At 35.0% G+C, this 12,339-nt stretch overlaps 1 protein-coding gene across 1 annotated transcript; it reads left to right on the top strand.

Moving 5' to 3' along the window:
- The first annotated feature begins 11,236 nt into the window (after window positions 1–11,236).
- LOC118593791 (keratin-associated protein 19-8-like) lies at window positions 11,237–11,500 on the top strand. Its single transcript, XM_036203357.1, has 2 exons — window positions 11,237–11,354; window positions 11,418–11,500. The coding sequence occupies exons 1-2, from the start codon at window positions 11,237–11,239 to the stop codon at window positions 11,498–11,500; spliced, it is 201 nt and encodes a 66-aa protein (XP_036059250.1).
- The last annotated feature ends 839 nt before the right edge of the window (window positions 11,501–12,339 follow it).

The following is a 12,339-nucleotide window of genomic DNA, read 5'->3' as shown; positions in this document are numbered from 1 at the left end:
TTTTTCTTTTGATATTACTCAACTTTTTCCTTGAGACTTCCTATTTGTCTTACCAAGTTTGATGGCTTTTCAAGTTTATACACATTTGGCATGATTTCTCTCCATGTGGTCATCCTATGTATTGGAGTATCAAATATTGTTTTTGACTAAATGTAAATCATTCAATTTTACCAATAAAGACCGGGGAGCCAGATGCTGGGATGAGAAATTCTGATATCTCAGAGAGGCAAAGAAAATACCCAGCTGACATTTCTCCCCTGCTGACAACCCAGAAATATTTATTCTCCTCAGCCATCTCAAGCAAGACTGCCTAAAACTGAATGTCTGACCCTTCTACTCCTTGTGCATCTCTCTGTCAGTCCTTCTGAATCCCTCTTACTCTCTATGGTTTTTCTTGTTCACTTCCTGTCAACTGGTTGCTTGCTCCACATCTTAACCCATGGTTGACTCTATTTAATCCTGTCTACAATATTCAAGGAGAAAGCTGTTGGATTAAAGGTCTGTGCTAGGCCTGAGCCATATCACAACTAGAAACAGGCTTTTCCAGGAAATAAAGCAAACTTGAGATTCACAGTGTGATCAAATCTTCAACAACAATATTATCTAGGGAGAAAATGAAAATATATTCCTCATTAAGTTAAATATAATTCTTAGCAGTAATTTAAATTTTTTTCTAGTAATATATAAAAATGATAATATTTCATGTCTGAATTTTATTTGAAGAATCCTAGGAAATCTTATCACTTGATAATATGAAGCATAATTTAATACAAGACCAAAGTGAATTATATAAATCAAAATAATATTACCACATTTAATCTTAAGTTTTGAAGTTGTAAATTTCAGAATTTTGTTAAAATGAGTCTAAGTCTGATAATTACTTGTTCTATAAAGAATGGGAAATTCATTTCCCTTTTGTTATGATTTGTAATTTTTTCTTATTGTTAAACACCAGCTATTTTAATTGTTATTTTAACAGTAAGTGTATTATTTGAATCTATTATGGGAAAACATGGAATAAGTAATTTAAATCTATATTTCCTCTTGCATTTATAATTTTGTTTGACAAAACATTCAAATCCCTTTTATTCCTAGTGTTATGCCTTATAGAGTCACTATAGTACATTGTACTTATTATCTAAATTTAGCTTAGCATCCACTAATGAGTCTTATCTGTGCTCCTCTCCACTTTACTACCATTCCACCCTTAATTTCAATTAGATCACTTTTTTATATCTCACATATAAAGAAGGGTATCTAGTAATAATTGAATAATAAGTCCAACAGCACATGACAATTGTCATCCATTTATCAATGGTTGGTATTAATTCCAAGGCAAAGTAATCGTGTAGTTACTTTCTGTAGTTTCTTCTTCCATTTTTAGTGTTTCAGGTTTCATATTGATGTCTGATCAATTTGGAATTAGTTTTTGCATAAAGTGGCAAGCACAGGTCTAATTTCATTGTTCAGCATGTGGACCTCAGTATTTCTAGTACCACTTTTTGAATATGCTGCCTTTTCTCCAGTGTGAGTTTTTCAAATCATGGTTGAATATTAGATAGCCATAGTTATACATAATCATGCATAGTTTTTAATCTGTTTCTAATAATCTGTCTGTTTTTGTGCTGATACTATGTGTTTTTTTTATTACTACTATTATTTCAGATCTGGAATGATGATACTTCCAGGGTTGTTTGTTTTTCTCAGAATTACTCTGGCTTTCCTTGATTATATCCTCTTGGCATATGAACTTTTTATTGACAATTGGCAAATGGGATCTCATGAAACAACAAAAAATGCACAACTAAGAAAATATTTCAGTAAAGAAAAATCCCACAAGAGTGAAAGAGAATCTTTTCCAGCTATGCATGTGACTTATTAAGAATTTGCACTCAGGCTATGTAAAGAACTCAAAACAAAACAAAACAAAAACAAACAAAACCTACCAAAGAATCAAGAAAACAAAGGACCCAATAAAAAGTGGGCTATGGCCAGCTGGTGGTGGGTCACACTTTTAATCTCAGCACTTGGGAGGCAGAACCAGGTAGATCTCTGTGAGTTCAAAGCCAGCCTGATCTATACAGCAAGATCCAGGACAGGCACCAAAATAACACAGAGAAACCCTGTCTCAAACAACAACAACAACAGAAAGTGGGCTATGGATCAGAGGGATCTCAAAAGAAGAAATAAAATTCTCTAAGAAATATCTTTTAAAATGTTCATCATCCTTAATATTGATAAATGCAAATTAAAATAATTCTAAGATTTCATCCTACCCAGTCAGAATGGATCAACAAAAATATCTGACAGAAAATGCTGGAAAAAGTGTTGAGAAAGGAGAACCTTCATTCAGTGATGGTGGGACTGCAAACTTGCACACATGTTCTGCAATTCCCACAGGAAAATTATATCATATTACCCAAATAAATAATACGTTGCTATATGCCCAAATGACTGAGTATTCTACCCCACAAACACTTGCTCAACCATGCTTGTTGCCTCTCTCTTTACAATAGCTAGGAATTGGAAGCAACTTAAGTTTTCTTTGCTTGACTAATGGGTAGAGAAAATGTGGTATGTTCACAATACGGCATACTATTCAGCTAGAAGAAGTAATGAAATTTGCAGATACATGGATGGAACTAGAAAATATTATATTGAGTCAGATAATGCAGCCCTGGAAAGATAAACACCACTTATTTTCTCTCATGTGTGGTTCCTAGCTCCAAACTTCAGGTGAGTGTCTTACCTGGAGTAATTGCAGAAAGCAGGAAGTCAAAAGGGAAATAGTGCTTTAGAGAGTAATGGAAGGATCCAAGTGATATGAAGGGAGCAGTGGGGGAAATGTTCCCCTCATCTGTCACCATCCACATTTAAACCTTTTAAAATCTAGTGTTGCCATCTCTATCTGCACATCACATTGCTTTCTAAATGCATCTGTTTATGCCAGTAGTTTAGCTATAGTTTAGATCTCAGCCTTAGGAAGGGTTCTTTTTCTAATGTAGGGCTATCAAAGTACAAGCTTATGGCCATGGACTTCTTAACAGTAGACACTGCTAAGTGCTCAGCCATAAGTAGAACATCTGTACCAACTTCTCTGAGGCCCTAAGAACACTGTGATGGAAGGGCAAAATACTGTAAGATCCAGAGAATGAGAAGGTGTACTATAAAATTCTGGATAGGACATGGACATTGCAATCATGAATACACAGCAGCTGTGGTCATCTGCAAGAGATCTGCAGACAAAAATGCTATAGAAGAGGTAGAGTAGTTGAGAAGAAGAAGGGGGGTCATCAGAAGTGGGAGTGAGGCAGGAGAATGGAGTGGAGAAAAAAATAGGACAACACATTATATACAAATAATAAATTTGAAAATAAAGTGATGTTTAAGTAGCCAATTGCTACATATAAACGGGTTATATCAACAGCACTAGTGATCTGAGAAATGTGCACCCAAATTTGAGTTAGGGTTAGTATCATTCAACCACTAAAATGTCAGGATACTTAATATTTGTTACTCTGTAAGAATGTAAGTCAGCAGGGACTTTTACATAGTATCACTTAAAATACACAATAATAAAAGCACTTTAGGAAGCATGCCACAGCTATTAAAGCTGCACATTCATATTTCCTATGACACAGTAATTTCACTCCTGGGAATGAATCCAACAGATACAAGTGTATATAATCACGAAAACAAATGTGTAAAGACATTCATAGTAGTTTTATTTACAGCCAACCCAAACTGGAAACAAGCCAAATTCCCGGGATAGATATCACATAATTGATATGTAAATTTCATGGTATATTTCTCCAAAGCTGCCATGGGGGGCAATGTGTCACTATACAGAACAATAGGAGAAACCACACCTGTCCTGAAAGAATAACCATTGTGTGATCCTGTGAATAAACCTGTCAAGAAAGAGCAAAAGAATGCACGCTCACCATATTAACATGTTAAATGCATCCCATCTATTCTGCCATTACTCACCTTCTCGTTTTCACCCCTACCTTCTCTGAGTGACCAAGGTGATTGGTTTGTGGCATTTGTTTCTATTTTTCTTCTTTTGCAAATAGCTTGGTGCATGGATATTTTTCATCAAACTTCTTATGTCAAAATTGTATAGCATATATATTTTATTGCACTGTTTTTTTCTTAAGATTCATTTTTTGCAATTGTGTGTATGTTTGTGTGTCTCTGTATGATTATGGTACCTATCTGTGGGTGCCCATGGTGGCCAAAAGAGGGTGTTAGATCCCTTGAGGCTGGAGTTAAAGGTGGTCCTGAGCAGACTGATAGAGGGCTTGGAACTAACCTTGACTCTTTGCTAGAGTAGCAACTGTTCCCAATTGTTGAGCCATCTCTCCAGACCCATGCATTGTGCTTTAAAAAAAACAAGCAACAATAAGTCTTGAAAGTGTTTGCCTGAAATTCTTAAATATCTTTTCTAAGATATTTGCATATTCATCATTATTTAATTTTTTTATATAATTTTTATTTAAGAAAATTTATTTCTTTTTACATACAAATCCCTGTTCCCTACCCTCTTCTCCTGTTCACCCTCACCTACCCCCATCCCACCCCCATCCCATCCTCATAAGAGGGTAAGGCCTCCCTTGGGTAGTCAACACAGGCTGTCATACCATGTTGGGGCCAGATCTAGCTCCTCCCCACTGCAAATCATTCTGCATGAGGTAACCCAGACCGAGAAAACAAACACCGTATGTACTCACTCATTATTTAAAGTTTGGTAATACTCCATTTCAAAACATATGATAGTGTATTCAACTATTTTACTTCCCATCCTCATTTTCCTTGTTATTTCTTCATGAACTCTATTGTAAATGTCCCCAAAAGAAAGTAAATGTGTAGGTAATGTGATGGTTAATCTTGATGGTCAGTTTGATGGGATTTTGACTCATGTAGGAGACAAGTTGATGGGGATGTTGTAAGGGAATTTCTAGGTTGGGTCAAGAAAGTGTCTAAGAGGCACAAAGACCTACCTAACTGTGAAAAGGAGTGATCACTGGGCTGGGGTCCTTGATTGAATGTAAATGAATAAAGGGCTGGGGTCTTTGATTGAATATAAACAAGCTGAGCACAAACATGCACCATTGTCTGCTTCCCAAATTAAGACACACTGTGACTAGCTACCTCCTGCTCTTGCCAGCATGACTTCCTGGCCATGGTACTCTCAATCATGGTGGTATCCCCAAATCAAGGGCCAAAATAAACACATCCTTCCTTTCTTAAGTTGTTTTTGTGAAACATTTTGCTGCAGTAGTGAGAAAGCAACTAATATAGGAAATAGCTAACAAAAGTGTGGCCCTCACTCAGATAAACCTAGTGTTCTTGAAGTAAATCTTATTTTCTCTTATATTATATTTTTAGCGTGATACTGGATTTTATTTGCTAATCTTTTCTTTAGAATTTTTTGCATATGAATTCAAAAGTAATCATGGCTTGTAAGTTTCTCTTTCTGGGCTATAGTTACTGAATTTAGATAAAAATGTTGCCTTAGTTTCATAAAAAGTGTTTGAGGGCTTATTGACTTCAGTGGCCTAGAACAATTTATGTTTAATAAAGATTGTCTCTTTGAAGTTTTAACAGAAGATTTCTGAAACAAATGCTTTATGTGGTACATTCATATGCACAAGTGCATGTATGTGTATGTGTATACGCAAGTACATTGCATCATGTAGCTTGTGTGTGTATAGGAATGTACAATGCAACATCGTGGAGCTTTGTGTGTGTAGAAGTGTACATTTCATCATGTAGCTTGTGTGTGTGTGTGTGTGTGTGTGTGTGTGTGTGTGTGTGTGTAGAGGAGTCAACATGTGGTTATGTATACTTTTCTTATTTTTCCTATTACTTCTTAAAGGTATTTCAAAATTACTAACTCTTCTAGAAATTGTAAGTAAAATGTCTCAGGCTCTGAAATACAAGTGCCATTGATTCTCACATTAATGTGGACCTAAAGGTAGATATCAAAGGTGTACAAACAGAATGGCAACATAACTATGGTTGATGATAATTAACTGAGCATCTTAAATAGTGAAGAGGATTCCACATGCTTTCAAATACAAAGAAATTAAAAATGCCCAACTTGATAGAGCAGTCAGTTGCCCTGATCTGGATGAATGTCTAGACTCTAGATTATAGATAATTCCATATCCTACCACAGAGGCATTTGCATTCCCATGTTCATTGATGCTTTATTCACTATAGCAAAGAGTTGGAAGAATTTAGATCAATCTTTTTGTCCATCAATAGATGAATGGATAATGAAAGTGATATCTATCTAATGTATCTATCATCTATCTGTCTGTCTATTTATCTATCAATGATCTATCTATCTATCATCTATCTATCTATCTATCTATCTATCTATCTATCTATCATCTGTCTATCCATCTATCATCTATCTGTCTATCTGACTACCTTTCACCTATCTATATCTATCTGTCCGTCTAACTATCTCTCTCTATATCTATCATCTATCTATCTGTCTGTCTATCATCTCTATCTCTATCTTTCTATCTACCTATCTATCATCTATCTATCTATCTCTATCATTTATCTACTATCTATACATTTATATCTATCTATCATCTATCTATAATAACTATTTAGTTATAAAATCAATACAATTACTGGAAAATGTATGGACTTAAAATGATAAATATCACGCATGGTTATACCCTTTCAGAAAAGCAAAACAAAACAGAAAATTTTCCCTCCAAATATATAACCTACACAACAGAAAATGTACATGTGGGTAAAAGATTACATGTGGGAAAGATAAATCTTGTGTGTGTGTGTGTGTGTGTGTGTGTGTGTGTGTGTGTATGTGTGAGAGAGAGAGAGAGAGAGAGAGGTAAATCAACAATTGTTTTATTTTAATATATAAATTAATCTTAGTCATACATATAGAATTTCTATAATGTTTGATATCAGCTCTGAAAACTTGATGTGATAATTATATGTATGTTGGATGTGTTATATTATTTTTCTTTAGAGTTTTGTTGTTCTACAGTTTTTGAGACGCAAAAACCTTGATGAATTATTGGTCATGTGGTGCTCTTTCTTTTTGTACTTTGCTACAAAAATGCCCTTGATTCCTTATTTGATCACTTAGGCTCTCAATATCTGCTTTGTTTATTTTCAGTAATAAAAACTACTATCAGAAGAACTTCTGCTTCTACCACTTATCCTTTAATCCTTACTCTTTCTGTGCATTATAGTTGCATAATATTATTTTGCTCATACTTGTCTTCAGATTAATCTAGAATAGAAATACACAATGACTTGTCATATCTGTTCGTGGCTGAGGACTTCTCAGGTATCTGTTAAAGACAAAGTTAAGTCATCCAAATATGCTCCCTAGGTTTTTATAATGGTTAAAATTGTATTTTTTTCTGACAAATTGTACAATTGAATGTTTGGGTGAGAATTCCTTTGCACTCAATTTTTCCCTTGTGGTTTAATGAAATATTGCATAAAATCCTGTTTCATAATGATTCTTTGAAATTTATATTGAGGTCTAATATTCCTGCCATTAAAGATGTTTGAATCATTTCCAGGATACTCTGAGAAATATTTCTTAATCTTCAAAGTCTTTCATTTCTTGTACTAAACTACAACATAAAATTGACCACTTTTGCCAGTTTAGGTTCTTAGTTTGGTATCTGGCATTAAATATACTCATACTGCCTTGCAACCAATCCAGCTTTATTTATCTCAAGAACTTTGAGCAATGACTTGAATTTGTTAGCTATTAATCATTGTCTTCTATAATGAATGGCCATGTCAATATGTGGATTGAGTTGTCTTTTCATTTTAGAAGCTCTGTTTAGACTGTAAGTTTGCTTTGACTAATCTTTCTCATCACAGACTTCAGTTAGATACCAATTAAATGTTTCTCTGTCTTCCAGTTTCCTAATGATTCTCTCTGTTTCTTTTCTTAGAAACATGCTTATTCTTTTGATTATTCTCTGATTTTTCTCCAATGTCATGTTTTATATTTCTATTTGATTCCACTCTTCCTCAGTTGCATTGGAATTTGGAGCTTCTAAAGATGTGATTTGTATTCTTTTACTTATTTACTAGAATTTTCAATTAACCCTCTTCTTTTATTCATTTTTACTCTTACTTTGTGAACATTTAAAAGATTTGTTCTATTTTTAATAGTGCATGTGTGTGTGTGTGTGTGTGTGTGTGTGTGTGTGTGTGTGTGTGTGTATGTATTTCAGTATATGAACGTGCATATGCAGGTACCAACAAATACAGAAGAGGTGGTTAGATTCCCTAGAGATGGGGTTAAATGTGATTGTGAGCAACTTCATACAAATACTGTGAATTAAACCCTGGTCTCCTGAAGGAACAACAAGCACTCTTAACAGCTAAGCCATCTCATCTCTTCTGCACTGCTCTTTGGGGTTTAATTTATTTGTTTGTTTTTGAGACAGGGTTTCTCTGTGTAGTTCTTGCTCTGTAAACTAGGCTGGCCTTGAACTCACAGAAATCTGGCTGGCTCTGCCACCAGGATTGCTGGGATTAAAGGTGTGCACCACCAGTGTCCAGCTCTCTTTAAGTTTTTGATTCATGGAATGTTCTTCACCTCTCTTTCTCTCTCAAATTACCAGCTAACTAATGATCTTTTCTACTTTTTAAAATCTTCATACTTTCAGTATATGGAGATTACTTCCATTTCTGGATTTTTGGGTGGAGTGGGTCATTAGACATTCATTATGACCCTATCTGTAGATTATTTTTATTTGATCTTTAGGCATCCAATTTTCATTTAAGCTGCAAATTTGTCCTTGTCCTTGCCTTACTTAACTTTACACCATGCTAGGAAAAGAACTTAAGAAAACTATTCATGAGAAACTTGTGGGGGGTTTTGTCTGACATCCTTTTAATTTGAAATTTGCAGTGCCCTCCATGATAGTATCATTTTGGAAGCATATAATTTGTGTAGTTCTTTGGTTTGTATTGGGAACGAGTTTGAAGGTTAGGATTCCACAGCTGCCACCCCAACTCCTACTGAGGAAGACGAAGATTCCATTAATAGCAAAAGCCAGTTTTCAGCATCGTTCTTTAATTCCTCTGTTAGATTTATAAGGCTGTCTACTACTTTAACTATGCTTAATAAAGTATAAAGTTGTAAATATATTATCCTAAACACATCTTACTGGTATTAACAGTGTGACGAGCAGAAGAAGGCATTTCCATGACATACAAAGGTCAGAGATGATAGAATGTATACCTTTTATGGACTTCCCTGTGTTTTAATCAATCAAGCAGAAACCACTACTTACTATTTTTGAGCAATTAATTATAGAATGTGATGATGTGAATCTTCTTTACCTCAAATATAACAGATGTTTGGTGTGTAAAGCAGGGAAACATTCAAATACCACTCTAAAATCTGATGAGAAAGGAGGATAATACTATGTCTTGTGTATCTGATAGCACTCCATAGGTCATTCTAAAAAGACTGGGGTGGAAGTTTCCAGGCACAGGATTGAGATAATTTTGAGGTAGATGATGCTTGAGCTGTATTGGGAAGGTAGGGATAGAATACCGTTCCTGTCAGCAGTTTCTCAAGTACATAAGACAAGTCCACATGAAACTACAAGGCACACATCTGTGATGACACAGAAGGCTGATGTCTGGCAGTGTCAATAATTGCTTGCATTTGAGCTGGAGAGATTTATAATGTGGATTGCAAGTAAAAGATAGAGAAGAATGTGATTGGCGAGGAATAAAATTCTTTGTGAATTTAAAGAGTTTAACCACACCCCCAATAACTAGTATACAAGGAAATTTGAAGACTTATTTTTTTTTAGTATTTTAGTCATTTATAGGACAAATCAGTGGAGAAGCCTCCCTTGGGGCAGGGAGCTCTTGAGGGAGATTGTTCACTAATCTAAAAGTGATAGACAACCAATGATAAATAGCAGTCTTAAGGAGGAGAGCAATTGAGATTTCACTTAGAATGTTCACTTCACAAATTGAGTGCATGTCCTGAAACAAAATAGGTGAAGCACTAAAAACTTGTGGGAGATTTCAAGACTGTAATAAGCAGGTGTCTGACTGACTAGAGAGAACAGGTTCATGAGAAAAGATGAGTTTACCTAAACAGTTCAACAGTTCAAGCTAATCAACTGTGGGAGGAGGGAGGACAGGGGAATCTGTGGCTGATTTGTAAAATTAATTATACAATAAAAATACATATATATATATATATGTAATTTTTCTAAAATAAAAAATGGTGAGCCAATGAGTAGCCAGGTCAGTGGAACTGATATCTATAGACAGTGTTTCAAACTCACAATGTAATCATAATCTCTAAAAAGAATAATAGTTAATGTGGAAAGGGAATTTGTAGAAAGGAGGGTGCATTGACAGTGACAGGAAGGAGATAAGAAAGGGAGGGATTAAGGGCAATAGAATATGCTATATTCGTGTGTGAAATTGTCAAAGAACAGACTTAATAAATAAACAAATGGCATTTAATGAAACCCCATTTCATAAAGCTATAGCTTGATTGAGAGGGAAAGGGTACGCTACACTTTCAGAGCTAATGGATGAATGAGAATTGGGGCAAAACTAAGGGAATGGGCAGGGGGAGCTAGCTGAATATTTATTACAGAAATTAAGAGAAATAAGGTCCACAAAGAATTGATGGGAGCAAAGTAAAAAAAAAATTCCAATGGTGTTTCCTTTAAATTTGGCTTTTTGACAATCACTAAGGAACTTGCGGTGATGCCCTAAGTACCTGGAGGCAAAAACCTTGAGCTAAAGGATTGATGGCTAACTAAAACAATGGAACGCAAATTAAAAAGAAAAGCACTCCAAGGTTGCATAATTACAAGGTTACTAGAAGCTATCAACCAGATTAGAAGATTTTAATTAGAACAGTAGCATGGCCTTTGAAGAGGGTAAAATCATTTTTCATCTTGGAAGCATTTCCTTTACTGGAATGCAAACTCATTAAAAAAATAATGATTACTAACAATTCCTTAATAGAAGTGTGGACCTTTTGTTAAGTAACAAAGAAACTATTTAAATGAATTTATAGACTTGAAATTATTCTGTTGCATGGAGATGGGATCACATGTCCTTGTTTACTGTATTCATCACAGGGTATAAAAGCATTCATGAAAAGTAGGCATACACACACCACACTCAATTCATCTCCAGTGCAAAGCAATTTATCTCTCCAGACACCATGAGCTACTACAGTGGCTACTACGGAGGCCTGGGCTCTGGCTATGGCGGCTTTGGAGGCCTGGGCTATGGCTATGGTTGTGGATGTAACAGCATCTGCAGACTGGGCTGTGGCTGTGGTTATGGAGGCTACGGATATGGCTCTGGCTATGGAGGCTATGGATATGGCTCTGGCTTTGGAGGCTACGGATATGGCTCTGGCTATGGATATGGATGCTGCCGTCCTTCATGCTGTGGAAGATATGGGTTCTCCAGCTTCTACTGAATGAACTGCTGATCTCCAGACTCTTTTATTTTGCCCATCTTTAGAGAGGAAGATGCTCCCTTTGTTACAGAGAAGACATCTATGGTTTATTGACTTCTTGCTCTGGAGGAAATTGGTCTTCAATTACTCTGGAAAACTCTTGACTCTCCTTATTAAATTTATGGTTTCATCTATTATATGTAGTCACTAACATTTGTTGTGGCTCTCCATGATCTAAAATTTAAATTTGTCATTAATAAACATGTTCAACTGATCTAACAAACATGAATCTATCATTTTATTTCAGTACATTATAAACCAGAATATGGGCTTATAGTCAGGATGTCAGTCCATTGTATCAGAGTCAGTGTTTTTGCTTCAACAATATTTTATTTAATGATAAATGTAATTCAAATTATAACTACCAGTTGAGTTCCTGTGTTGGACACCATTCTAAACATGGAGAATATGAAGGTATATGATAGTTTAAGACATGGCTCCTTTCATGCATCTTTTCTTTTGTTTTCAGTAGTTGTTTTAATTTATTTATTTTTGTTGAAAATAGTTTTTCATACACTAATATTCTGATTGTGGTTTCTCCTCCTCCAACTCCTTCCAGATAATCCCCACCTCATTACCCACTGAAATCCACATCAATTCTTTCTCTCCTCATTAGAAAACAAACAGGTATCTAAAACATAATAATACAAATAATAATGATGATAATAAAATAAGATAAAATGAAAACAACAACAACAAAAAACAGAAATGGATAAAACAAAGAAACGAACAAAAGAAAAAGTATAAAACAGTAATTTTATAATCTTATTCTGTGCACTATTATGTTTAAGACTTGGTTT

This window comes from Onychomys torridus, chromosome 12 (assembly GCF_903995425.1).
Source record: "Onychomys torridus chromosome 12, mOncTor1.1, whole genome shotgun sequence".
Taxonomy (NCBI): Eukaryota; Metazoa; Chordata; class Mammalia; order Rodentia; family Cricetidae; genus Onychomys; species Onychomys torridus.
Note: the sequence above shows the minus strand (reverse complement) of the source record. Positions and strands in the feature narration are given on the sequence as shown.